Source organism: Mustelus asterias, unplaced genomic scaffold, assembly GCF_964213995.1.
Source record: "Mustelus asterias unplaced genomic scaffold, sMusAst1.hap1.1 HAP1_SCAFFOLD_1510, whole genome shotgun sequence".
In the NCBI taxonomy this organism is placed as follows: domain Eukaryota; kingdom Metazoa; phylum Chordata; class Chondrichthyes; order Carcharhiniformes; family Triakidae; genus Mustelus; species Mustelus asterias.
The window spans coordinates 8,410-35,783 of NW_027591455.1; the positions used below are offsets into that span (position 1 = coordinate 8,410).

At 52.2% G+C, this 27,374-nt stretch overlaps 1 protein-coding gene across 3 annotated transcripts; it reads left to right on the top strand.

The window, feature by feature from the left end:
- Nucleotides 1-24,793, top strand: LOC144488389 (protein RD3). Of its 3 annotated transcripts, none has more exons than XM_078206460.1 (3): nt 1-124; nt 16,526-16,845; nt 22,748-24,793. In XM_078206460.1, exons 1-3 carry the CDS (start codon nt 11-13, stop codon nt 23,037-23,039), a joined length of 726 nt encoding a protein of 241 aa, XP_078062586.1. In that variant the 5' UTR covers nt 1-10; the 3' UTR covers nt 23,040-24,793. The 3 variants fall into 3 exon arrangements, with proteins under 3 accessions (XP_078062586.1, XP_078062587.1, XP_078062588.1); XM_078206461.1 differs by having other exon boundaries at nt 8-150; XM_078206462.1 differs by lacking the exon at nt 1-124 and adding an exon at nt 7,543-7,634.
- The last annotated feature ends 2,581 nt before the right edge of the window (nt 24,794-27,374 follow it).

The following is a 27,374-nucleotide window of genomic DNA, read 5'->3' on the forward strand; positions in this document are numbered from 1 at the left end:
ACACCATCCCATGGTTGGTTCAGCGGCGCAAACAGAAGTGAGACGCCACGGGAGAGATCCGGGAAGGAAACCAACAGAAATTGCTGAAAGAAGAAAACTCAGCAGGCCCGACTACGTCCATGGAGTGAGTTAGCATGCCGAGCACGCTAGGTACACTTCTTCTCGACATCACGCTCCCCTTTTAATTTTACCGCGGGTTTGCGAATAACACACGGTTTCCCATCAGCCCCTGCTCCCGGTACCCCAAAGCATGCTGGGTAGTTTCTGTCAAGCTTAGCCATGTTACATTGCAAGATGACTGGGTGGCCCACGCGAGTCTCAACCCGAAACTGCAGTTCCTCTTTCTATTGGAACTATAAGGGACACATGGAGACAAAATTTCCTATTCAGCAGGCCACGGGAAGCGGAGTGCTCGAGAAATGGTCCGTTGACTTTGGGCAGGATTTACAAGTTTCGGGGTGAGTGCAGCTGGAAAATCCTGCCCATTGGGGGGGGGTTTCAGTGAGGGATATGGTGAGTGGGTGAGCGAGGCATATGGAGAGTGGGCCAGTGATGGATATGGGGAGTGGGCCAGTGATGGATATGGGGAGTGGGCCAGTGATGGATATGGGGAGTGGGCCAGTGATGGATATGGGGAGTGGGTCAGTGATGGATATGGGGAGTGGGTGAGTGAGCGATAAGGGGAATGGGTGAGCGAGGGATATGGGGAGTGGGTGAGCGAGGGATGTGGGGAGTGGGTGAGCGAGGGATGTGGGAGCGAGGGATGTTGGGAGTGAGTCAGTGATGGATGTGGGGAGCGAGGGATGTGGGGAGGGGGTGAGCGAGGGATATGGGGAGTGGGTGAGCGAGGGATGTGGGGAGTGGGTGAGCGAGGGATGTGGGGAGTGGGTGAGCGAGGGATGTGGGGAGTGGGTGAGCGAGGGATGTGGGGAGTGGGTGAGCGAGGGATGTGGGGAGTGGGTGAGCGAGGGATGTGGGGAGTGGGTGAGCGAGGGATGTGGGGAGTGGGTGAGCGAGGGATGTGGGGAGTGGGTGAGCGAGGGATGTGGGGAGTGGGTGAGCGAGGGATGGGGGGAGTGGGTGAGCGAGGGATGGGGGGAGTGGGTGAGCGAGGGATGTGGGGAGTGGGTGAGCGAGGGATGTGGGGAGTGGGTGAGCGAGGGATGTGGGGAGTGGGTGAGCGAGGGATGTGGGGAGTGGGTGAGCGAGGGATGTGGGAGCGAGGGATGTGGGGAGTGAGTCAGTGATGGATGTGGGGAGCGAGGGATATGGGGAGTGGGTGAGCGAGGGATGTGGGGAGTGGGTGAGCGAGGGATGTGGGGAGTGGGTGAGCGAGGGATGTGGGGAGGGGGTGAGCGAGGCATATGGAGAGTGGGCCAGTGATGGATATGGGGAGTGGGCCAGTGATGGATATGGGGAGTGGGCCAGTGATGGATATGGGGAGTGGGTCAGTGATGGATATGGGGAGTGGGTGAGTGAGCGATAAGGGGAATGGGTGAGCGAGGGATGTGGGGAGTGGGTGAGCGAGGGATGTAGGGAGTGGGTGAGCGAGGGATGTGGGGAGTGGGTGAGCGAGGGATGTGGGGAGTGGGTGAGCGAGGGATGTGGGGAGTGGGTGAGCGAGGGATGTGGGGAGTGGGTGAGCGAGGGATGTGGGGAGTGGGTGAGCGAGGGATGTGGGGAGTGGGTGAGCGAGGGATGTGTGGAGTGGGTGAGCGAGGGATGTGGGGAGTGGGTGAGCGAGGGATGTGGGGAGTGGGTGAGCGAGGGATGTGGGGAGTGGGTGAGCGAGGGATGTGGGGAGTGGGTGAGCGAGGGATGTGGGGAGGGGGTGAGCGAGGGATGTGGGGAGGGGGTGAGCGAGGGATGTGGGGAGGGGGTGAGCGAGGGATGTGGGTGAGCGAGGGATGTGGGGAGTGGGTGAGCGAGGGATGTGGGAGCGAGGGATGTGGGGAGTGAGTCAGTGATGGATGTGGGGAGCGAGGGATGTGGGGAGGGGGTGAGCGAGGGATATGGGGAGTGGGTGAGCGAGGGATGTGGGGAGTGGGTGAGCGAGGGATGTGGGGAGTGGGTGAGCGAGGGATGTGGGGAGTGGGTGAGCGAGGGATGTGGGGAGTGGGTGAGCGAGGGATGTGGGGAGGGGGTGAGCGAGGGATGTGGGGAGTGGGTGAGCGAGAGATGTGGGGAGTGGGTGAGCGAGGGATGTGGGAGCGAGGGATGTGGGGAGGGGGTGAGCGAGGGGTGTGGGGAGGGGGTGAGCGAGGGGTGTGGGGAGGGGGTGAGCGAGGGGTGTGGGGAGGGGGTGAGCGAGGGGTGTGGGGAGGGGGTGAGCGAGGGGTGTGGGGAGGGCGTGAGCGAGGGGTGTGGGGAGGGGGTGAGCGAGGGGTGTGGGGAGGGGGTGAGCGAAGGGTGTGGGGAGGGGGTGAGCGAGGGGTGTGGGGAGGGGGTGAGCGAAGGGTGTGGGGAGGGGGTGAGCGAGGGGTGTGGGGAGGGGGTGAGCGAGGGGTGTGGGGAGGGGGTGAGCGAGGGGTGTGGCGAGGGGGTGAGCGAGGGGTGTGGGGAGGGGGTGAGCGAGGGGTGTGGGGAGGGGGTGAGCGAGGGGTGTGGGGAGGGGGTGAGCGAGGGGTGTGGGGAGGGGGTGAGCGAGGGGTGTGGGGAGGGGGTGAGCGAGGTGTGTGGGGAGGGGGTGAGCGAGGTGTGTGGGGAGGGGGTGAGCGAGGGGTGTGGGGAGGGGGTGAGCGAGGGGTGTGGGGAGGGGGTGAGCGAGGGACACGGGGAGTGGATCATGATGGATATGATTTTGATTTTATTATTGTCACATGTATTGGGATACAATGAAAAGTATTGTTTCTTGCACGCTGTACAGACAAAGCATACCGTTCATAGAGAAGGAAATTAGAGAGTGTAGAATGTAGTGTTACAGTCATAGCTAGGGTGTAGAGAAAGATCAACTTAATGCGAGGTAGGTCCATTCAAAAGTCTGATGGCAGCAGGGAAGAAGCTGTTCTTGAGTCGGTCGGTACGTGACCTCAGACTTTTGTATCTTTTTCCTGACGGAAGAAGGTGGAAGAGAGAATGTCCGGGGTGCGTGGGGGTCCTTGATTATGCCGGCTGCTTTTCCCGAGGCAGTGGGAAGTGTAGACAGAGTCAATGGATGGCAGGCTGGTTTGCGTGATGGGACTGGGCTACATTCACGACCTTTTGTAGTTTCTGGCGGTTCTGGGCAGAGCAGGAGCCCCAGACCAAGCTGTGATACAACCAGAAAGAATGCTTTCTATGGTGCATCTGTAAAAGTTGGTGAGAGTCGTAGCTGACATGCCAAATTTCCTTAGTCTTCTTAGAAAGTAGAGGCGTTGGTGGGGCTTTCTTAACTATAGTGTCGGCGTGGGGGGACCAGGACAGGTTGTTGGTGATCTGGATTCCTAGAAACTTGAAGCTCTCGACCCTTTCTACTTCATCCCCGTTGATGTAGACAGGGGCATGTTCTCCTTTACGCTTCCTGAAGTCGATGACAATCTCCTTCGTTTTGTTGACATTGAGGGAGAGATTATTGTTGCCGCACCAGTTCACCAGATTCTCTATCTCATTCCTGTCCTCCGTCTCGTCATTGTTTGAGATCCGACCCACTACGGTGGTGTCATCAGCAAACTTGAAATTCGAATTGGAGGGGAGTTTGGCCACATTTGGTGTATAAGGAGTATAGTAGGGGGCTGAGAACACAGCCTTGTGGGGCACCGGTGTTGTCCGAGTACCCCATCCGGGCCACTCGCGTTCCGTGGGTTGACCTTCGAGAAAGCTGCTCTGACATCTGCAATGGTGACACCAGATACAGGTTCATCCAGGGCTTCCAGGGTGGAGGGCATGCTCTCACTGACGTTTTGCTCAAAACAGGCATAGAATACATTGAGCTCATCAGGGAGGGGTGCGTTGGAGCCGGCGATTTTACATGGGGAGTGGGTGAGTGAGGGATATAGGGAATGTCCCTCTCTCTCTCTCTCTCTCTGTCCCTCTCTCACCCTGTCTCTGTCCCTCTCTGTCTCTCACTCTGTCCCCCTCTCTCGCTCTGTCTCTCTCTCTCTCTCTGCCCCTATCTCTCTCTCTCTCTCTGCCCCATCTCTCTCTCTCTCTGCCCCTATCTCTCTCTCTCTCTGCCCCTATCTCTCTCTCTCTCTGCCTCTATCTCTCTCTCACTCTGCCCCTATCTCTCTCTCTCTCTGCCCCTATCTCTCTCTCTCTCTCTCTGCCCCATCTCTCTCTCTCTCTCTGCCTCTATCTCTCTCTCTCTGCCCCTATCTCTCTCTCTCTCTCTCTCTGCCCCTATCTCTCTCTCTCTCTCTCTATCCCTATCTCTCTCTCTATCCCTATCTCTCTCTCTCTGTCCCTATCTCCCTCCCTGTCTCTCCCTGTCTCACCCTGTCTGTCTCTGTCTCACCCTCTCTGTCCCCCTCTCTCTCTCGCTCTGTCCCCCTCTCTCTCGCTCTGTCCCCCTCTCTCTCGCTCTGTCCCCCTCTCTCTCTCTCGCTCTGTCCCTCTCTCTCTCTCGCTCTGACCCTCTCTCTCTCTCGCTTTGTCCCTCTCTCTTGCTCTGTCTGTCTGTCTCTCCCTCTCTGTTTCTCTCTCTCTCTGTCTCCCCCTCTCTCTGTCTCCCCCTCTCTCTCCCCCTCTCTCTCCCTCTCTGTCCCTCTCTCTCTCTCTTCTCCCCCTCTCTCTCTCTCTCTTCTCCCCCTCCCTCTGTCCCCCTCTCTCTTTCTCTGTCTCTCTCTCTCTCGCTCTGTCTCTCTCACGTCCAAGACAGGAGGTTTTGGGATCAGGCTCCATGCTAAGACACCTGAGTCCACAATCCAAATTTACACTCTCAATATGTACCATCAACAAGATGCACTGCAGCGACTTGCCAAGGCTCCTTCAACAGCACCTTCCAAACCCGCCACCTCTACCACCTAGAAGGACAAGGGGGGAGGCAGCAGACACATGGGGAACACCCCCACCTGCAAGTTCCCCCTCCGAGCCACTCACCATCCCGACTTGGAAATATATCGGCTGTTCCTTCACTGTGGCTGGGGTCAAAATCCTGGAACTCCCTCCCTGTGGGTGTGGGTGTACCTACACCACACACAGGGACTGACTGATGTCCAATCGCAATCCTGGAACTCCCTCTCTAACAGCACTGTGGGTGTACCTACACCACACGGGGACTGACTGATGTCCAATCACAATCCTGGGAACTCCTTCCGTAACAACACTGCCAGAAGTGCTGTCCTTCAGGATGAGACGGTCACCCAAGGCCCACTCGAGTGGGTGTGAAAGACCCCCACAGCAACTGTTAGTTCCCCCTGGTGTCCTGGGCCCAATAGTTAGCCCTCAGCCAACATCAATACAACAAAGAAAAACAGACTCCTCAGCCATTAGCACGTTGCTGTTTGTGGGATCTTGCTGTGTGAAAAAATGGCTGCCGTGTTTCTTGCAGCAACATGCTAAGGCTAGCGAGACACATTGGCTTGCGCATAGATACACGCAATGGGACTGACCGGATTGGTGTACAGAGAGCTAGTATGGACTCAATGGCCTCCTTCTGTACCATAATGACTCTACGAACTTGTAACCATACACCCTCCCCAACAGGACAGAATCTAACCATCGCCCCTTCAGTGGCATTATCATCGCTGCATCCCCCACATCCTGGGGGTTACCATTTACCAGAAACTGAACTGGACCTAGCCATATAAATATTGTGGCTACCAGAACAGGTCAGAGGCTGGGAATCCTGCGGAGAGTAACTCACCTCCTGACTTCCCCCCAAAGCCTGTCCACCATCTACAAGGACACAAGTCAGGAGTGTGATGGAATACTCTCCACTTGCCTGGATGAGTGCGGCTCCCAACAACACTCGAGAAGCTCGACACCATCCAGGACAAAGCAGCCCCGCTCGATCGACACGCTAACCACAAACACTCACTCCCTCCACCACCGACGCACAGTGGCAGCAGTGTGTACCATCTACAACATGCACCGCAGCGACTCACCAAGGCTCCTTCAGCAGCACCTTCCAAACCCACCACCTAGAAGGACAAGGGGGGGACAGCAGACACATGGGGAACACCACCGCCTGCAAGTTCCCCCTCCGAGCCACTCACCATCCCGACTTGGAAATATATCGGCCGTTCCTTCATTGTGGCTGGGGTCAAAATCCTGGAACGTTTTCCCTAACAGCACCGTGGGTGTACCTACACCACACGGCATTGACTGATGTCCAATCACAATCCTGGAACTCCCTAACAGCACTGTGGGTGCACCTACACCACATGGGAATGCGGTGGTTCAAGATGGCGTCCTAACCAGAGCTTAGAAAGATTCAGCATGACCTCCCTCCTTTTGTATTCAATCCCTCTCTCCATAAAGCCCCAGTTCCTGGTACTCTCCCAATATAGGCAAAGTCGCCATTGTCCCAGATTTCCTATTTGATGGGGAGGAAGAGCTAACTGGTGGTGATTTAACCTGAGGATCACCACACCCGTGGCATGGTGGCACAGTGGTTAGCACTGCTGCCTCACAGCTCCAGGGATCTGGGTTCGATTCCCAGCTTGGGTCACTATCTGTGCAGAGTCTGCACATTCTCCCCCGTGTCTGCGTGGGTTTCCTCTGGGTGCTCCGGTTTCCTCCCACAGTCCAAAGATGTGCAGGTTAGGTGAATTGGCCATGCTAAATTGCCCCTTAGTGACCAAAGATGTGCAGGTTAGGTGGATTGGCCATGCTAAATTGCTCCTTAGTGTCCAAAGATGTGCAGGTTAGGTGGATTAGCCATGCTAAATTGCTCCTTAGTGTCCAAAGATGTGCAGGTTAGGTGGATTGGCCATGCTAAATTGCTCCTTAGTGTCCAAAGATGTGCGGGTTAGGTGGATTGGCCATGCTAAATTGCCCCTTGGTGTTCAAAGATGTGCAGGTTGGGTGAATTGGCCATGCTAAATTGCCCCTTGGTGTTCAAAGATGTGCAGGTTGGGTGGATTGGCCATGCTAAATTGCCCCTTAGTGACCCAAGATGTGTAGGTTAGGTGAATTGGTCATGCTAAATTGCCCCTTAGTGTCCTAAGATGTGCGGGTTAAGTGTATTAATGGGCTAAATATGTGATGGGTGGGGCTGGGTGAGATGCTGTATCGGAGAGTTGGCGCAGACTCAATGGGCCGAATGGCCTCCTTCTGCACTATGATGCATGAATAACCTCAGTCAGTATGGGAATCAAACCCGGGCTATTGGCATCATTCTGCATCGCTAACCAGCCGTCCAGCTGACTGAGCTAAACCGGCCCCCAATATATCCCACCGTTCTGAAAGATTAGTCTTGTTGTTCCCTGTTTCTCTCTTCCCCCTGACCTCCGGAAGTACAGCTGCTTATCAAACAATCCTCTTGTCTGCGGAGCATGCTTCTCTGAATAGATCTGCTGAATATTAATTTTTATGAACCTATTAACCTCGACTATTTTTAGCTGTTAAGTAATGCTCTCGGAGAGGGTGCCGGGGAGGGGAGGTCATTCCGACTGAAGGGAACTGCGGGCGGATCTGTGGTAGGGTGATCCCGTCTCTACCTGCAATCGTTTTGTACAAGTCGCTCAGCGGTGCGGTTAAACCATCTTTCTCAGGTCAGCCACGTCCGGGAACTCCGAGGGGAGACGGGGTGGGGGGAGTTGCAATGTGGGACTGTCTTATTGATGGACGGTGGAAAAACACTGGGCGTCATTTTGGACTGTACATTCCACTCAAACCGGCACGGGCGGCACAGTGGGTTAGCACTGCTGCCTCACTGCGCCAGGGACCCGGGGTTCGATTCCCGGCTTGGGTCACTGTCTGTGCAGAGTCTGCGCATTCTTCCCGTGTCTGCATGGTTTCCTCCGGGTGCTCCGGTTTCCTCCTACAGTCCAAAAGACATACAGATTAGGTGGATTGGCCATGCTAAATTGCCCCTTAGTGTCCAAAGATATGCAGATTAGGCAGATTGGCCATGCTAAATTGCCCCTTAGTGTCCAAAGATGTACAGGTTAGGTGGATTGGCCATGCTAAATTGCCCCTTAGTGTCCAAAGATGTGCAGTTTAGGTGGATTGGCTATGCTAAATTGCCCCTTGGTGTCCAAAGATGTGTAGGTTAGGTGGATTGGCCATGCTAAATTGCCCCTTGGTGTCCAAAGATGTGTAGGTTAGGTGGATTGGCCATGCTAAATTGTCCCTAGTACCAGGGGATTAGCAGGGTAAATAGATGGGGTGACGGGAATAGGGCCTGTGTGGGATTGCTGTTGGTGCAGGCTCGATGGGCCAAATGGCCTCCTTCAGCACTGTAGCGATTCTATGATTCTGCCATTGGCAGTCTGGGGTTGTTGGGGTGGGGGGGGGGGGGGGACTACACTCTAGAATTCCTTTCCTGAACCTCTCTGCCCCTCTCTGTCTCAGACACTCGTCAAAACCAAACCTCTTCAGCCCAGCGTCGGTCGGTTCCCTAATATCGCGTTACGTGGCCCAGGGTCATGTTTTGCCTACAACGTTCGTGTGGAGTGCACCGGGGACGTTAACGAGGCCTCACCTGCTAATCTCCCTGATACTAGGGGGTAATTTAGCATGGCCAATCCACCTAACCTGCTGTGTTCCCTCCTTCTGCGACCATTCGTGAACTACGTGACCTCGTGCATGTTGACAATAGGTAGAGGTGCAGAATACCCACCTCTCTCTCTGATTCCCCCTCCACCGCACACAGCTCCCACAAGACACTTTATGCTGACACAGGTTGGGATTAGCAATTTAATACCGGATTATCTGCCGGCCAGAGAGGCAGTAGCAGTAGACAGAGTGAAAACAGAGGCAGAGGACACCAGGAGACGGACGAGAGACCCCCCCCCCCCCTCCCATTTGTCCCAGCATCACAGCCAAGGTGAGGCTCACTTTACCGTCTTTGTGAAGCTTGGGGATGTCACTGTTGAGTTGGAACCCTTGGCATGGAGAGATATGGGTTGGGGGAGGAGGGGGATGCAGGGGGGGGGGGCGCTGGGCAATATCTCACGATGTGGTTCTGTTTTGATTTATCGCAGCCAAACTGGGCGGCACGGTGGCTCAGTGGTTAGCACTACCGCCTCACAGCGCCAGGGACCCAGGTTCAATTCCAGCCTTGACTCCCTGTCTGTGTGGAGTTTGCACAGTAAGAGTTTTAACAACACCAGGTTAAAGTCCAACAGGTTTATTTGGTAGCAAATGCCATTAGCTTTCGGAGCGCTGCCCCTTCGTCAGATGGAGTGGATATCTCACGAACGAAGGAGCAGCGCTCCGAAAGCTAATGGCATTTGCTACCAATTAAACCTGTTGGACTTTAACCTGGTGTTGTTAAAACTCTTACTGTGTTTAGCCCAGTCCAATGCCGGCATCTCCACATCATGTGTGGAGTTTGCACATTCTCCTCGTATCTGCATGGGTTTCCTCCGGGTGCTCCGATTTCCTCCCACAGTCCAAAGATGTGTGGGTTCGGTTGATTGGCCATGCTTAGTTGAACCTAGTTTCGGGGGGGATTAGCCGGGTAAATATGTGGGGTTACTGAAATAGGGCCTGGGTGGGATTGTGGTCGGTGCAGACTCAATGGGCCAAATGTCCTCCTTCTGTACTGTACAGATTCTATGTTTACCCCATGAAAGGCTGGAGACCCAGAGGAGTTCCCTCATCGGCCAATGTTCTGATCTCTCTTCTGATCGTAACTCCAGGCACTGATCTCTGAAGGCTGGCGGAACGTATTGTAGGGAGGATTTAGCAAAGCAGATGGGACATTGGGCTTCATAAACGGTTAGCACTGCTGCCTCACAGCGCCAGGACCCGGGTTCAATTCCCAGCTTGGGTCACTGTCTGTGCGGAGTCTGCACGTTCCCCCCGTGTCTGCATGGGTTTCTTCCCACAGTCTGAAAGACTGGTGCATTGGCCGTGCTAAATTCTCCCTCAGTGTATCCGAACAGGCGGCGGAGTGTGGCGACTAGGGGATTTTCACAGTAACTTCATTGCAGTGTTAATGTAAGCCAACTTGTGACAGTAATAAATAGACTTCAAACTAAATAGAGGGTTCAAGGAGATTCCCGGGGGGGGGGGGGCGGGTGGCGAGGCGAGGAACATAGAACATAGAACATAGAACATTACAGCGCAGAACAGGCCCTTCGGCCCACGATGTTGCACCGACCAGTTAAAAAAAAAAACTGTGACCCTCCAACCTAAACCAATTTCTTTTCGTCCATGAACCTATCTACGGATCTCTTAAACGCCCCCAAACTAGGCGCATTTACTACTGATGCTGGCAGGGCATTCCAATCCCTCACCACCCTCTGGGTAAAGAACCTACCCCTGACATCGGTTCTATAACTACCCCCCCTCAATTTAAAGCCATGCCCCCTCGTGCTGGATTTCACCATCAGAGGAAAAAGGCTATCACTATCCACCCTATCTAAACCTCTAATCATCTTATATGTTTCAATAAGATCCCCTCTTAGCCGCCGCCTTTCCAGCGAAAACAATCCCAAATCCCTCAGCCTCTCCTCATAGGATCTCCCCTCCATACCAGGCAACATCCTGGTAAACCTCCTCTGCACCCTCTCCAAAGCCTCCACATCCTTCCTGTAATGTGGGGACCAGAACTGCACACAGTACTCCAAGTGCGGCCGCACCAGAGTTGTGTACAGTTGCAACATAACACTACGACTCCTAAATTCAATCCCCCTACCAATAAACGCCAAGACACCATATGCCTTCTTAACAACCTTATCTACTTGATTCCCAACTTTCAGGGATCTATGCACACATACACCTAGATCCCTCTGCTCCTCCACACTATTCAAAGTCCTCCCGTTAGCCCTATACTCAACACATCTGTTATTCCTACCAAAGTGAATTACCTCACACTTCTCCGCATTAAACTCCATCCGCCACCTCTCGGCCCAACTTTGCAACCTGTCTAAGTCTTCCTGCAAACTACGACACCCTTCCTCACTGTCTACCACACCACCGACTTTGGTGTCATCAGCAAATTTGCTAATCCACCCAACTATACCCTCATCCAGATCATTAATAAATATTACAAACAGCAGTGGCCCCAAAACAGATCCCTGAGGTACACCACTTGTAACCGCACTCCATGATGAATATTTACTATCAACCACCACCCTCTGTTTCCTATCCGCTAGCCAATTCCTGATCCAATTTCCTAGATCACCCCCAATCCCATACATCTGCATTTTCTGCAGAAGCCTACCATGGTGAACCTTATCAAACGCCTTACTAAAATCCATATATACCACGTCCACTGCCTTGCCCCCATCCACCTCCTTGGTCACTTTCTCAAAAAACTCAATAAGGTTAGTAAGGCACGACCTACCTGCCACAAAACCATGCTGACTATCACCTATCAATTCATTACTCTCCAAATAACTATAAATCCTATCCCTTATAATTTTTTCCAAGGAGGCAGAATTCCACAGACTGACTACCCTCTGAGTTGTCGTATGAGGAGAGATTAAACATTTTGGGCTTATACTGGCTGGAGTTTAGAAGGATGAGGGGGGATCTGATCGAAGTATATAAAAGGGATTGATAGAGCAGACGTCGACCAAATGTTTCCCCTTGTGGGGTAATCTAGAACGAGAGGTCACAGGGTATGGGTTGAGAGGCGGTAGATTTAAAACTGAGATGGAGGAAGAACTACTTCTCGCAGAGGGGGATGAATTTGTGGAACTCGCTGCCCCATAGCGCGGTGGAGCCTGAATCATTAAATGGTTTCAAGAAGAAGATAGATATATAATTTTTTAAAAAAGGATAAGGGGATGTGGGGAAGAGGTGGGGATGTAGATTTGAGACCAGGGAGAAATCAGCCCTGATCTGATTGAACGGCAGAGCCAGGCTCGAAGGGCTGAATGGCCTGTTTCTGCTCCTAATTCCTATGTTAAAGTGAACAGCTTGGACAATGTGGGTCATCACTGTCAGTGAGAAGTGGTGGAGCCCTCAGGTGTCTTTGTGCAATGTAGTTTTTAAGAGGTCTCAGGACAATGACTGAATGGTCATTATAATATTTATTTTATTATCTATTGTGCAATATAACTTTGTGATATTTCAATGCCTTCAAAAAGCATACAAGCACCAAAGTAGAGTTGGATAATGGGTAGTTAGACAAAAGGACATGGTTGAAATGAATGGAAGTGACTCTTGAGGAACGTGTGCAGTGTAAAACAGATGACTAGTTCACTACACGTCCGTCACGCAATCCTGTCCTGGCAATTTCATCCCATGAATCCCACTTACACTAAACCTCTAATAGCAACAAAACAAACAGAACTCCAGCCACGACGTCACTCTCTGTTGACAAGATAATTAGGGATGATCTGAGCCCAGATCATCCCATCCATCCAGAATGATACACAAACATGTATTAGGAGTAGGCCAGTCGGCCTTCGAGCCTCCTGCACCATTTGATAGCGTTGCCTACATTGTACCAGTGGCGACAACTCAGGAGTATTTAATTGGCTGTAAAGTGATTTGGAACATTGTGAAAGGTGTTATATTAATGGGGAGGCAATTGCCGAGTGGTACCATCACTAGACTATTAATCCAGAACCTCAGCTAATGTTCTGGGGACTCGGATTCCAATCCCACCACGGCAGGTGGTGGAATTTCAATTCAGTAAAAAATATCTGGAAATAAGAATCTACTGATGACCATGGAACCATTGATTTGATTTGATTTGATTTATTATTGTCTCATGTATTCGTATACAATGAAAAGTATTGTTTCTTGCGCGCGATACAGACAAAGCATACCGTTCATAGACAAGGAAATGAGAGGGTGCAGAATGTAGTGTTACAGTCATAGCTAGGGTGTAGAGAAAGATCAACTTAATGCGAGGTAGGTCCATTCAAAAGTCTGACAGCAGCAGGGAAGAAGCTGTTCTTGAGTCGGTCGGTACGTGACCTCAGACTTTTGTATCTTTTTCCCGACGGAAGAAGGTGGAAGAGAGAATGTCTGGGGTGCGTGGGGTCCTTAATTATGCTGGCTGCTTTTCCCCGAGGCAGCGGGAAGTGTAGACAGAGTCAATGGATGGAAGGCTGGTTTGCGTGATGGATTGGGCTACATTCACGACCTTTTGTAGTTCCCTGCGGTCTTGGGCAGAGCAGGAGTCTGTGTGGAGTCTGTGTGGAGTTTGCACATTCTCCCTGTGTCTGCGTGGGTTTCCTCCGGGTGCTCCGGTTTCCTCCCACAGTCCAAAGATGTGCGGGTTAGGTTGATTGGCCAGGTTAAAAATTGCCCCTTAGAGTCCTGGGATGCGTAGGTTAGAGGGATTAGCGGGTAAATATGTGGGGGTAGGGCCTGGGTGGGATTGTGGTCGGTGCAGACTCGATGGGCCGAATGGCCTCCTTCTGCACTGTAGGGTTTCTATGATTTCTATGATGATTTCTAGGAGCCGTACCAAGCTGTGATACAACCAGAAAGAATGCTTTCTATGGGGCATCTGTAAAAGTTGGTGTGAGTCGTAGCTGACATGCTGAATTTCCTTAGTCTCCTGAGAAAGTAGAGGCGTTGGTGGGGCTTTCTTAACTATAGTGTCGGCATGGGGGGGACCAGGACAGGTTGTTGGTGATCTGGACATCTAAAAACTTGAAGCTTTTGACCATTTCTACTTCATCCCCGTTGATATAGACAGGGGCATATTTTCCACTACGCTTCCTGAGGTCGATGACAATCTCCTTCGTTTTGTTGACATTGAGGGAGAGATTATTGTCATCGCACCTGTTCACCATTGTCAATTGTCGAAAAAACCCATCTGATTTGCTAATGCCTTTTAGAGAAGGAAATCTGCCGTCCTTACCCCGGTCTGGCCTACATGTGACTCCAGAGCCACAGCAAGGTGGTTGATTCTCAACTGCCCTCCAAGGGGATCTAGAGATGGACAATAAATGCTGGCCCAGCCAGCGACGCCCATGTCCCACGAATGAGTAAAATAAATACATGTAGGTTTTGCCTTTCTTTCATTCCACCTACACAGTATAGGAAGAGTTACTACAGCGATGGTGAAACTGGAAGCCCAAGTCTCAAAGCATCATTAATCGCACAGCAATTAACTGATGTTAGATGACAATGAAAGCCCCATATTTACAAAATATTCAACTCTGTAGCTAATACAACCGTACCATTCTAACCTCTCTGGCACCAACTCACAACATACCATAAGTGCAACCTGTCCCTTTTTACACTAGTGTAACTGTCCCTAGAATTTGTCAGTCAGACATTTACAAGTAGCTCAGGATAAGGTCCCCCATGCAAGACTTCTTGAGAAAGTGAGAGGGCATGGGATCCAAGGGGCTGTTGCCTTGTGGATCCAGAACTGGCTTGCCTGCAGAAGGCAGAGAGTGGCTGTGGAGGGGTCTTTCTCTGCATGGAGGTCAGTGACCAGTGGAGTGCCCCAGGGATCTGTTCTGGGACCCTTGCTGTTTGTCATTTTCATAAATGACCTGGATGAGGAAGTGGAGGGATGGGTTGGTAAGTTTGCTGACGACACCAAGGTAGGTGGTGTTGTGGATAGTTTGGAGGGATGTCAGAAGTTGCAGCGAGACATAGATAGAATGCAAGACTGGGCGGAGAAGTGGCAGATGGACTTCAACCCGGATAAGTGTGTAGTGATCCATTTTGGCAGATCCAATGGGATGAAGCAGCAGTATAATATGAAGGGTACCATTCTTAGCAGTGTAGAGGATCAGAAGGACCTTGGGGTCCGGGTCCATAGGACTCTTAAATCGGCCTCGCAGGTGGAGGATGTGGTCAAGAAGGCGTACGGAGTACTAGCCTTCATTAATCGAGGGATTGAGTTTAGGAGTCGGGAGATAATGCTGCAGCTTTATAGGACCCTGGTTAGACCCCACTTGGAGTACTGCGCGCAGTTCTGGTCACCTCATTACAGGAAAGATGTTGAAGCCATTGAAAGGGTGCAGAGGAGATTTACAAGGATGTTGCCTGGATTGGGGGGCATGCCTTATGAGGATAGGTTGAGGGAGCTTGGTCTCTTCTCCCTGGAGAGACGAAGGATGAGAGGTGACCTGATAGAGGTTTACAAGATGTTGAGAGGTCTGGATAGGGTAGACTCTCAGAGGCTATTTCCAAGGGCTGAAATGGTTGCTACGAGAGGACACAGGTTTAAGGTGCTGGAGGGTAGGTACAGAGGAGATGTCAGGGGTAAGTTTTTCACTCAGAGGGTGGTGGGTGAGTGGAATCGGCTGACGTCGGTGGTGGTGGAGGCAAACTCGTTGGGGTCTTTTAAGAGACTTCTGGATGAGTACATGGGATTTAATGGGATTGAGGGCTATAGATAGGCCTAGAGGTAGGGATATGATCGGCGCAACTTGTGGGCCGAAGGGCCTGTTTGTGCTGTGGCTTTCTATGTTCTATGTTCTATGTTTTTAAATATTTTAAATGATTAAATTTAAATATTAAAAGTTTTAAAAATGCAGATCAAATGAATTGTTGATCTGAATTTTTCAGGGAAATTGGGTCAAAAATTCAGAACTGGTCTGATCTCCTCTTCCCCCAGACAAATTGCATTGGACATGACAGCCTATCCACAGGTTCCATGGAATCCCTGCAGTGCAGAGAGAAGCCATTCGGCCCATCGAGTCTGCACCGATTCTCCAAAAGAGCACCTTACCCAGGCCCACCCCATGCCTCCCTCGTAACCCCGTAACCCTACGCATTTATCATGGCCAATCCACCTAATCTACAGATCTTTGGACACTAAGGGGCAATTTAGCATGGCCAATCCACCTAACCTACACAGCTTTGGACACTAAGGGGCAATTTAGCATGGCCAATCCACCTAATCTACACATCTTTGGACACTAAGGGGCAATTTAGCATGGCCAATCCCCCTAACCTACACATCTTTGGACACTAAGGACCAATTTAGCATGGCCAATCCACCTAACCTGCACATCTTTGGACACCAAGGGGCAATTTAGCAAGACTAATCCACCTGACCTACACATCTTTGGACACTAAGGGGCAATTTAGCATGGCCAATCCATCTAACCGATACATCTTTGGACACTAAGGGGCAATTTAGCATGGCCAATCCACCTAACCTGCACAACTTTGGACACTAAGGGGCAATTTAGCATGGCCAATCCACCTAACCTGCACATCTTTGGACACTAAGGGGCAATTTAGCATGGCCAATCCACCTAACCTGCACATCTTTGGACACTAAGGGGCAATTTAGCATGGCCAATCCACCTAACCCGCACATCTTCGGACTGTGGGAGGAAGCCCACGCAGACACGGGGAGAACGTGCAAACTCCACGCAGACAGTGACCCAAAGCGGAATCAAACCCAGGTCCCTGGCGCCGTGAGGCAGCAGTGCTAACCACTGTACCGCACTATAGACCCAATTTACCGCCTCTCCTCACTCCCCACCCCCACCACCCCCACCACCCGACCTCTTCCCGTCTGTGATTGACACTCTCTTTCTCTTCCTGTTCCCAGTCCCCGGACAACCTTCTCTTCAGCATGTTTCTCTCAGCCATTTTCGACTGGACCGACCGCTACTCGGTCCTCCGGTCCCGCACGGAGGAGGAGCTGGTCACCCACACACTGACTCTGGAGCTAACGGCACAGATGAAGCGGGCTGAGAGAATGCACCGCGAGCGGCAGGCTGAGGACAAACGGCTGAAGCAGGGGGTGGACTACAGCTGGCTGGTGGCCCAGCCCAAACACAGCTACCAGATCCCCACGGGAGAGCAACTCGAGTTGGAGGAACTGTGCTCCAAGATCAAGCCCTCCCAGTGTGGGCCCCTTATCCTCAGGTACGGAAGCATCCTTCACTCACACCCTGGCCGCCCCACTTTGGGTTTTTTTGAGGTTTAAAGTTTATTTATTAGTGTGGGGGAGGTGATGGCCTTCGCCAGTCGGGGGCCCAATAGGCTCAACGGGGCAAGTCTTGGCTGGCAACACAGCGGGCGGAATTTGACGGCCCTGTCACTGCCCTTCAGAGCTCCCTCGACTCTGGCAAGACCGCAAATTCCCACCGGCTTACAATCACGCCTGTGGTGTTCCCTCCCGCTAAATTCACCAGATACCGTGACTGTCCCCCATCATCGTGCATCTGACACTCAGAGGCCAACGCCATTCTCTTCCCCAACCACATGGAGAGCCCGCAATCTTGTCCCTTTGTTGCTAGGCCACAGCAACCTAGGGAAGGCGATGGCCCAGTGGTATTGACACTGGACTATTAATCCAGAAACCCAGCTAATGTTCTGGGGGACCCGGGTTCGAATCCCGCCACGGCAGATGGTGGAATTTGAATTCAATAAAAAATATCTGGAATTAAGAATCTACTGATGACCCATTGTGGGAAAAACCCATCTGGTTCCCTTCAGGGAAGGAAATCTGCCGTCCTTACCCCAGTCTGGCCTACATGTGACTCCAGAGCCCACAGCAATGTGGTTGACTCTCAACTGCCCTCCAAGGGGCAACTAGGGATGGGCAATAAATGCTGGGCCCAGCCGGCGACGCCCATGTCCCATGAATGAATAAAAAAAAGGTGGCTTACATTAAACACTACAATGAAGTTACTGTGAAAATCCTCTCATCGCCACTGTTACGAAGCAGAGGTCGATCCTCTCTCTGAGAAATAGCATGCAAACACTCAATGAGGACTACTTCCCCTCATAATCTGTTAAAGTGCGTATGAGAAGGGGAAATATCTGCTCTTCAGCAACTTCTAGTGGTTAAATCAAAATAACTACCTGAGACTCTCTCTGGAAAAATCAACAAGTAACACTTTATTTATCTAATTAACAGTGAGCAAGTTAACTAAACTATTAAAAACCCTGAATAAAACATGATTTTAATGGAATGCTGTTTAGATAAATACAATTCCCACTTATTAACAAAAAAAATAGAATTATTAGTCACTCTCTAAATTACAACCAGGTTCTATCTTAGAGTCACAGAGTCAGAGAGGTTTACAACATGGAAACAGGCCCTTCGGCCCAACTTGTCCATGCCGCCCTTTTTTTTTTTAAAAACCCCTAAGCTAGTCCCAATTGCCCACATTTGGCCCATATCCCACTATACCCATCTTACCCATGTAACTGTCTAAATGCTTTTTAAAAGATAAAATTGTACCCGCCTCTACTACTACCTCTGGCAGCTTGTTCCAGACACTCACCACCCTCTGTGTGAAAATATTGCCCCATCTGGACCCTTTTGTATCTCTCCCCTCTCACCTTAAACCTATGCCCTCCAGTTTTAGACTCCCCTACCTTTGGGAAAAGATATTGACTATCTACCTTGTCTATGCCCCTCATTATTTTATAGACCTCTATAAGATCACCCCTCAGCCTCCTGCGCTCCAGAGAAAAAAGTCCCAGTCTATTCAGCCTCTCCTTAACTCAATCTCTCAAGTCCCGGTAGCATCCTAGTAAATCTTTTCTGCACTCTTTCTAGTTTAATAATATCCTTTCTATAATAGGGTGACCAGAATTGCACACAGTATTCCAAGTGTGGCCTTACCAATGTCTTGTACAACTTCAACAAGACGTCCCAACTCCTGTATTCAATGTTCTGACCGATGAAACCAAGCATGCCGAATGCCTTCTTCACCACTCTGTCCACCTGTGACTCCACTTCCAAGGAGCTATGAACATGTCCCCCTCGATCTCTTTGTTCTGTAACTCTCTCCAACGCCCTACCATTAACTGAGTAAGTCCTGCCCTGGTTCAATCTACCAAAATGCATCACCTCGCATTTGTCTAAATTAAACTCCATCTGCCATTCGTCAGCCCACAGGCCCAATTGATCAAGATCCCGTTGCAATTGGAGATAACTTTCTTCACTATCCACTATGCCACCAATCTTGGTGTCATCTGCAAATTTACTAACCTTGCCCCCTTCCGGAATCTTTGGTCTTCTTTGCTGATTTCGTCTGTCTTTACTATTGAGATGAGGCTTTCTTTTAAGACATAAATGTGGCTGTTATGCTGGCAGTTGCTGGCTGTGTCTCTCTCTCTCTGAAGCTGTGGCAGAGGCAGTTGCTGTCTGACTCTCTGGAGCTGGGATCAGGTTCTTATACCCCTGATGACATACCAAAATCCCCACAATAGGATTGGTTTACAGATTATCAAAACATCAAATTCACATCTGATAGGCTGCTGCTATTCCACTTGCTATTCCACTATGACTCACCTGAAGAAGGAGCTTGAGGCTCCGAAAGCTCGTGCTGCCAAATAAATCTGTTGGACTTTAACCTGGTGTTGTGAGACTTCTTACTGTGCTATTCCAATGCCCAGTTTAAACTGATTGGTTAAAATTCAAAAGCAGCCCGTTGTCTTGGCAGCACCACTGCCGAGGCTCTCGATAAAATGTTTCACTCTGTGCTCTCTGTGTACTGCATTCTGCACCTGCGTCTCTTTTAACTCTCTAATTATAGCAAAAAAACCCTTTCTTTATAATTTTACAAACACTAGCTTCACAACAGCCACACTCCGGTGCCAGTTCGGGTACACTGAGGGAGAATTTAGCATGGTTAATGCACCTAACCAGCACGTCTTTCGGACTGTGGGAGGAAACCAGAGCACCCGGAGGAAACCCATGCAGACACGGGGAGAACGTGCAGACTCCGCACAGACAGTGACCCAAGCCGGGAATCAAACCCGGATCCCTGGCGCTGTGAGGCAGCAACGCTAACCCACTGTGCCACCTGCTACTTTTACTTTGGGAAAGTATAGATGGGGCTGAGTGGCCTTCCCTCTCGTGATCGGGGCATTGAATACAAAAAGTTGGTGAGGCCTCAGCTGGAGTTTTGTGCACCGTTCCGGTCACCACATTTACTGGAAGAACATAGAAACTAGAAGCAGGAGGAGGCCATTCAGCCCTTTGAGCCTGCTCCGCCTTTCATCTTGATCATGGCTGATCATCAAATTCAATATCCTGATCCGCCCCCCCCCTTCCTCCCAAGTCCTTTTTGCCCCCAAGACCCATATCTAAAATCTTGGAATCACACAACGTTTTGGCCTCAACTACTTTCAGTGAGAGTGAATTCCACCACTCTCTGGGTGAAGACATTTCTCCTCACCATGAGAAGCAGAGAGAGAGCTACGTTCCCCAACTACCACCGCGTCCCCTCGCCGATAACCTTCGATTCCTTCGCCCATCGAGACACGATCTACCCCAGTGCCTCAAAAATACTCAGTGACCCCCTCACCCTGCACCCACTTCTGAGGCCGTGGGTTCCAAAGTCGCCCACTTCTCTGGAGATAAGTAGAATCCTCCCCATCCCTATCCTGAAAGGTTCGATTCCCAGCTTGGGTGACAGTCTGGGCGGGATTACACGGCCTCGCTTGAGCCAGACCGGAAATTCCGTGGCGGGCGCAGCGGTAGAGTTCTGGCGTCTGTGCGGAGTCTGTACGTCCTCACAGAATCCCGACAGTGCAGAAAGAGGTCATTCGGCCCATCGAGTCTGCACCGACAACAATCCCACCCCGGTCCTATCCCTGTAACCCCACATATTTACCCTGCTAATCCCCCTGACACTAAGGGGCAATTTAACATGACCAATCAACCTAACCCGCAATTCTTTGGACACTAAGGGGCAATTTAGCATGGCCAATCCACCCAACCTGCACATCTTTGGACTATGGGAGGAAACCGGAGCACCCGGAGGAAACCCACACAAACACGGGGAGAATGTGCAGACTCCACACAGACAGTGACCCAAGCTGGGAATCAAACCTGTGTCCCTGGCGCTGTGAGGCAGCAGTGCTAATCACAATGCTGCCCATATACACTGAAAAGTATTGCTTTTTGCACACTATACAAAGCATACCGTTCATAGAGAAGGAAAGGAGAGAGTGCAGAATGTAGTGTTACAGTCACAGCTAGGGTGTAGAGAAAGATCAACTTAATGCGAGGTGGGTCCATTCAAAAGTCTGACAGCAGCAGAGAAGAAGCTGTTCTTGAGTCGGTCGGTACGTGACCTCAGACTTTTGTATCTTTTTCCCAGCGGAAGAAGGTGGAAGAGAGAATGTCCGGGGTGCGTGGGGTCCTTGATTATGCTGGCTGCTTTTCCCGAGGCAGCGGGAAGTGTAGACAGAGTCAATGGATGGGAGGCTGGTTTGCGTGATGAACTGGGCTAATTCACAACCTTTTGTAGTTTCTTGCGGTCTTGGGCAGAGCAGGAGCCAGACCAAGCTGTGATACATCCAGAAAGAATGCTTTCTATGGTGCATCTGAAAAAGTTGGTGAGAGTCGTAGCGGACATGCCAAATTTCCTTAGTCTTCTGAGAAAGTAGAGGCGTTGATGGGGCTTTAACTATAGTGTCGGCATGGGGGGGACCAGGACGGGACAATGTCGATTTTAACTTACGTTCCTGATTCTCCAACTAGCCCCGATGGGATTTGAACTCCCGTTCTCTGGCCCGGTTCCAAGCTTCCAACACAATCGTGTCACATGACCCAGCTCGGGCCTTCTTTTCCTCCAGGTGCAGTGGGCAGAAGTCTAATTGTTTGCGTCAAATACTTCACTGGCGAAGAGGACTCAGGGGGGAAATCAGCGGCACGGTGGCACAGTGGTTAGCACTGCTGCCTCACAGTGCCTGGGACCTGAGTTGGATTCCCAGCTTGGGTCACAGTCTGTGCGGAGTCTGCACATTCTCCCCGTGTCTGTGTGGGTTTCTTCAGGGTGCTCCGGTTTCCTCCCACAGTCCAAAGATGTGCAGGTTGGGTGTATTGGCTATGCTAAATTGTCCCTTAGTGTCCAAACGATGTGCAGGTTAGTTGGATTGGCCATGCTAAATTGTCCCTTAGTGTCCAAAGGATGTGCAAGTTAGGTGGATTGGCCGTGCTAAATTGTCCCTTAGTGCCCAAAAGATGTGCAGGTTAGGTGGATTGGCCGTGCTAAATTGTCCCTTAGTGCCCAAAAGATGTGCAGGTTAGGTGGATTGGCCATGCTAAATTGTCCCTTAGTGTCCAAAGATGTGTAGGTTAGGTGGATTGGCCGTGCTAAATTGCCCCTTAGTGTCCAAAGATGTGCAGGTTAGGTGGATTGGCCGTGCTAAATTCTCCCTTAGTGTCCAAAGATGTGCAGGTTAGGTGGATAGGCCATGCTAAATTCTCCCTGTGTCCAAAGATGTGCAGGTTAGGTGGATTGGCCATGCTAAATTCTCCCTTAGTGTCCAAAGATGTGCAGGTTAGGTGGATAGGCCATGCTAAATTCTCCCTTAGTGTCCAAAGATGTGCAGGTTAGGTGGATAGGCCATGCTAAATTCTCCCTTAGTGTCCAAAGATGTGCAGGTTAGGTGGATAGGCCATGCTAAATTCTCCCTTAGTGTCCAAAGATGTGCAGGTTAGGTGGATAGGCCATGCTAAATTCTCCCTTAGTGTCCAAAGATGTGCAGGTTAGGTGGATAGGCCATGCTAAATTCTCCCTTAGTGTCCAAAGATGTGCGGGTTAGGTGGATAGGCCATGCTAAATTCTCCCTTAGTGTCCAAAGATGTGCAGGTTAGGTGGATAGGCATGGAGGGACCAGGACAGGTTGTTGGTGATATGGACACCGAGAAACTTGAAACTCTGGACAATTTCCACTTCATCCCTGTTGATGTAGACAGGGAGATGTCCTTCACTTCGCTTCCTGAAGTCGATGACTATTTCCTTCGTTTCGCTGACATTGAGGGAGATTATATTCCTCTTGTGTTTCTGGGTTCCAGGTTCCGGAAGCTGGTGCGGGAGTTTGAGTGCGAGCTGCACGAGATTCCCCGGATATTCCGGCTCACCCTGATGGACTTCATTGAGCAGGAAGAGGAGGAGGAGGCCAGGCAGATCCTCCGGAGACAGGCGGACAGCAAGCGGGGGAACAGCCTCTCGGTTCCCACCCTGCGTTCCCGGCTGAGAATCTACCCCTTCTGGCAGGAGGGGAGTTACCAGGACGGCATGCCGGGACTTCTGTCCGCCCGCAGAGTTAGAAGCATGCCCGAATTTAACATCGGGGAGGACAATTAACCCCTTCAAGCCTTGTGGGAGCAAGTCATCCGCTCCCAGAAGGAAAAACTCTAGCAGGGACCAGCCAGTGCAACGCTCTGGCCGTCTTGTGTTGCCTCGACATTGTGCGCGCGCGTGTGTTTTTTACTGTTAGAATTAGCACGACCCTGCTACTGCTTAGAACATGTAGAACTCACGCTCTGATCCGTCACGCAATTATTATGCAGAGATAGGCCCATTCGGCCGGTTGCTTGAGATCCTCTCCCCCCTTTCCATCTCCCCTCCTCCCCATCTCTCATCCTCCCTCGTCTGTTCATCCAGCTCCCCCCTCTGCCGCCCCCACACCCCTTCATATCAACACCATTCATCCCCAATGGAAAGGTTACAATGCAGAAGGAGGCCCTTCAGCCCCTCAAAGCCCCTGCTGTCTCTCGGTCAGCACAGTTCAGCTGGTCCCACCGCTTTCCCGAGGTCCCTGTAATTGGTTTCTCCTCATGTGACCTAGTGGTATTTTTGCTAGGTTATTAATCCAGAAACTCAGCTAATGTTCTGGGGGACCCGGGTTCGAATCCCGCAGATGGTGGAATTTGAATTCAATAAAAAAAAATCTGGAATTAAGAATCTACTGATGACCCATTGTGGGAAAAACCCATCTGGTTCCCTTTAGGGAAGGAAATCTGCCGTCCTTACCCCGGTCTGGCCTACATGTGACTCCAGAGCCACAGCAATGTGGTTGACTCTCAACTGCCCTCCAAGGGGCAACGAGGGATGGGCAATAAATGCTGGGCCCAGCCAGCGACGCCCATGTCCCACAAGTGAATAAAGAAAAAATCCCGCATTCTTCCCCACTCCCCGTGGGAGCGAGTCCCGCATTTTCCCCCACTCCCTCGTGGGTGAGAATCCCGTATTCTCCCCCACTCACCATGGGAGCGAGTCCCACATTCTCCCCCACTCCCCGTGGGAGCGAGTCCCACATTCTCCCCCACTCCCCCCGTGGGAGCGAGTTCCACATTCTCCCTCACTCCCCGTGGGAGTGAGTCCCACATTCTCCCCCACTTCCTGTGGGAGCGAGTCCCACATTCTCCCCCACTCCCCCCGTGGGAGCGAGTTCCACATTCTCCCCACTCCCCGTGGGAGCAAATCCCACATTCTCCCCCACTCCCTGTGGGAGCGAGTCACACATTCTCCCCCACTCCCCGTGGGAGCGAGTCCCACATTCTCCCCCACTCCCCGTGGGAGCGAGTCCCACATTCTCCCCCACTCCCCGTGGGAGGCGAGTCCCACATTCTCCCCCACTCCCCGTGGGAGCGAGTCCCACATTCTCCCCCACTCCCCGTGGGAGCGAGTCCCACATTCTCCCCCACTCCCTGCCCCTGACCGAGACAGAGAGCGATTCCTTTGCCGGGGGATCCTGAGGAATTCGATCGTCGGGAATAGAGGGCTCAGGTTGTTGACTAAATACAAGGGTCGGCACTGGCAGATGTCGGGGCCCTTGGGGGAGGACACCTTATGAAAATGGCGGAGCTGGACTCAGGGGCCTAGTTCTGTCTGATCTCTTCAATAGCGCTTGCAAGAAAGAAAGTCGCCATTGACATCTCAGGCCTGTACCTTTGCACTGTATCGCCTCGGGATGATAGATTCAATATCTCAACCAACTGACCTTTGTGCACACTTAAAGGACCCTCGGCCCTCGCAAGCTTGTTATTTAGGTTTATGTTTGTACCTGTTTTTAAGGACCAGTGTTGGAAATTTAAATGAATTATTCATATTTAACCAGATGTGGGAACGCTCCCTGCATGATGTGGTCTGTTCACTACGGGAACAGGAGGGGGGGGTGGACACGGGGAACAGGAGGGGGGGTGTGGAGGCGGGGAACAGGAGGGGGGGTGGACACGGGGGACAGGAGGGAGGGTGGACATGGGAAACAGGACGGGGGGGTGGACACGGGGAACAGGAGGGGGGTGGATGTGGGGAATAGGAGGGAGGGTGTGGAGGCGGGGAACAGGGGGGGTGGTGGACACGGGGGACAGGAGGGAGGGTGTGGAGGCGGGGAATAGGAGGGAGGGTGTGGAGGCGGGGAACAGGAGGGGGGGTGGACACGGGGGACAGGAGGGAGGGTGGACACGGGGAACAGGAGGGAGGGTGGATGTGGGGAATAGGAGGGAGGGTGTGGAGGCGGGGAACAGGAGGGGGGGTGGACACGGGGACAGGAGGGAGGGTGGACATGGGAAACAGGACGGGGGGGTGGACACGGGGAACAGGAGGGGGGGTGGATGTGGGGAATAGGAGGGAGGGTGTGGAGGCGGGGAACAGGAGGGGGGGTGGACACGGGGGACAGGAGGGAGGGTGGACATGGGAAACAGGACGGGGGGGTGGACACGGGGAACAGGAGGGGGGTGGACACGGGGGACAGGAGGGAGGGTGTGGAGGCGGGGAACAGGAGGGGGGTGGACATGAGGAACAGGAGGGGGGGTGGACACGGGGAACAGGAGGGAGGGTGGACATGGGGAACAGGACGGGGGGGTGGACACGGGGAACAGGAGGGGGGGTGGATGTGGGGAATAGGAGGGAGGGTGTGGAGGCGGGTAACAGGAGGGGGGATGTGGATGCGGGGAACAGGAGGGGGGGGTGGATGCGGGGAACAGGAGGGGGGGGTGGACGCGGGGAACAGGAGGGGGGGTGGACATGAGGAACAGGAGGGGGGGTGGACGCGGGGAACAGGAGGGGGGGTGGACGCGGGGAACAGGAGGGGGGGTGGACATGAGGAACAGGAGGGGGGGTGGACAAGGGGAACAGGAGGCGGGGTGGACAAGGGGAACAGGAGGCGGGGTGGACACGGGGAACAGGAAGAGATCAACCGTGATCTGACTGAATGGCGGAACAGGCTCGAAGGGTTGAATTTGCCCATTTCTGCTCCTAATCCCCATGTTCCGAAGGGTTGAATCATTTGGCGACCACAGGGAGATGGGTGGAGAGGTCCCAAGGCTCCCCGAGGTCAATGAAGTACTCGTACAAGTGTGGTCACAGCTGCGGTACACAGGAAGATCCCACAGCGGCAATCTCACCAGGAACGGGTGGTCTGTCAAAGCCATATGGTTCAAACAGCCGTCCATCAGCACATCGAGACAACCTTTTGATTTGATTTGATTTATTATTGTCACATGTATTAGGATGCAGAGGTTAGATACAGAGCAAAGTTCCCTCTACACTGTCCCCATAAAACACTCCCAGGACAGGTACAGCACGGGGTTAGATACAGAGTAAAGCTCCCTCTACACTGTCCCCCATCAAACACTCCCAGGACAGGTCCAGCATGGGGTTAGATACAGAGTAAAGCTCCCTCCACACTGTCCCCCATCAAACACTCCCAGGACAGGTACAGCACGGGGTTAGATACAGAGTAAAGCTCCCTCTACACTGTCCCCCATCAAACACTCCCAGGACAGGTACAGCACGGGGTTAGATACAGAGTAACGCTCCCTCTACACTGTCCCCCATCAAACACTCCCAGGACAGGTACAGCACGGGGTTAGATACAGAGTAAAGCTCCCTCTACACTGCCCACCATCAAACACTCCCAGGACAGGTACAGCACAGGGTTGGATACAGAGTGAAGCTCCCTCTACACTGTCCTGTCAAACATTCCCAGGAGAGGTACAGCACAGGGTTAGATACAGAGTAAAGCTTCCTCTACACTGTCCCCATCAAACACACCCAGGACAGGTACTGCACGGAGTTAGATACAGAGTAAAGCTCCCTCTACACTGTCCCCCATCAAACACCCCCAGGACGGGTACAGCACGGGGTTAGATACAGAGTAAAGCTCCCTCTACACTGCCCACCATCAAACACTCCCAGGACAGGTACAGCACGGGGTTAGATACAGAGTGAAGCTCCCTCTACACTGTCCTGTCAAACATTCCCAGGAGAGGTACAGCACAGGGTTAGATACAGAGTAAAGCTTCCTCTACACTGACCCATCAAACACACCCAGGACAGGTACTGCACGGAGTAAGATACAGAGTAAAGCTCCCTCTACACTGTCCCCCATCAAACACCCCCAGGACGGGTACAGCACGGGGTTAGATACAGAGTGAAGCTCCCTCGATACTGTCCCCCATCAAACAATCCCAGGACAAGTACAACACGGGATTAGATACAGAGTAAAGCTCCCTCTACACTGTCCCCATCAAACACTCCCAGGACGGGTACAGCACGGGGTTGGATACAGAGTAAAGTTCCCTCTACACTGTCCCCATCAAACACTCCCAGGACGGGTACAGCACGGGGTTAGATACAGAGTAAAGCTCCCTCCACACTCTCCCATCAAACACTCCCAGGACAGGTACAGCACGG

Excerpts from the sequence above, each read along its gene's own strand:
- LOC144488389 (XM_078206460.1), top strand. The coding sequence starts at position 11 with ATGGTTGGTTCAGCGGCGCAAACAGAAGTGAGACGCCACGGGAGAGAT. Across the intron at positions 125-16,525 it reads GGCCCGACTACGTCCATGGA|TCCCCGGACAACCTTCTCTT; the intron begins GTGAGTTAGCAT and ends TCCTGTTCCCAG. Across the intron at positions 16,846-22,747 it reads TGTGGGCCCCTTATCCTCAG|GTTCCGGAAGCTGGTGCGGG; the intron begins GTACGGAAGCAT and ends TCTGGGTTCCAG.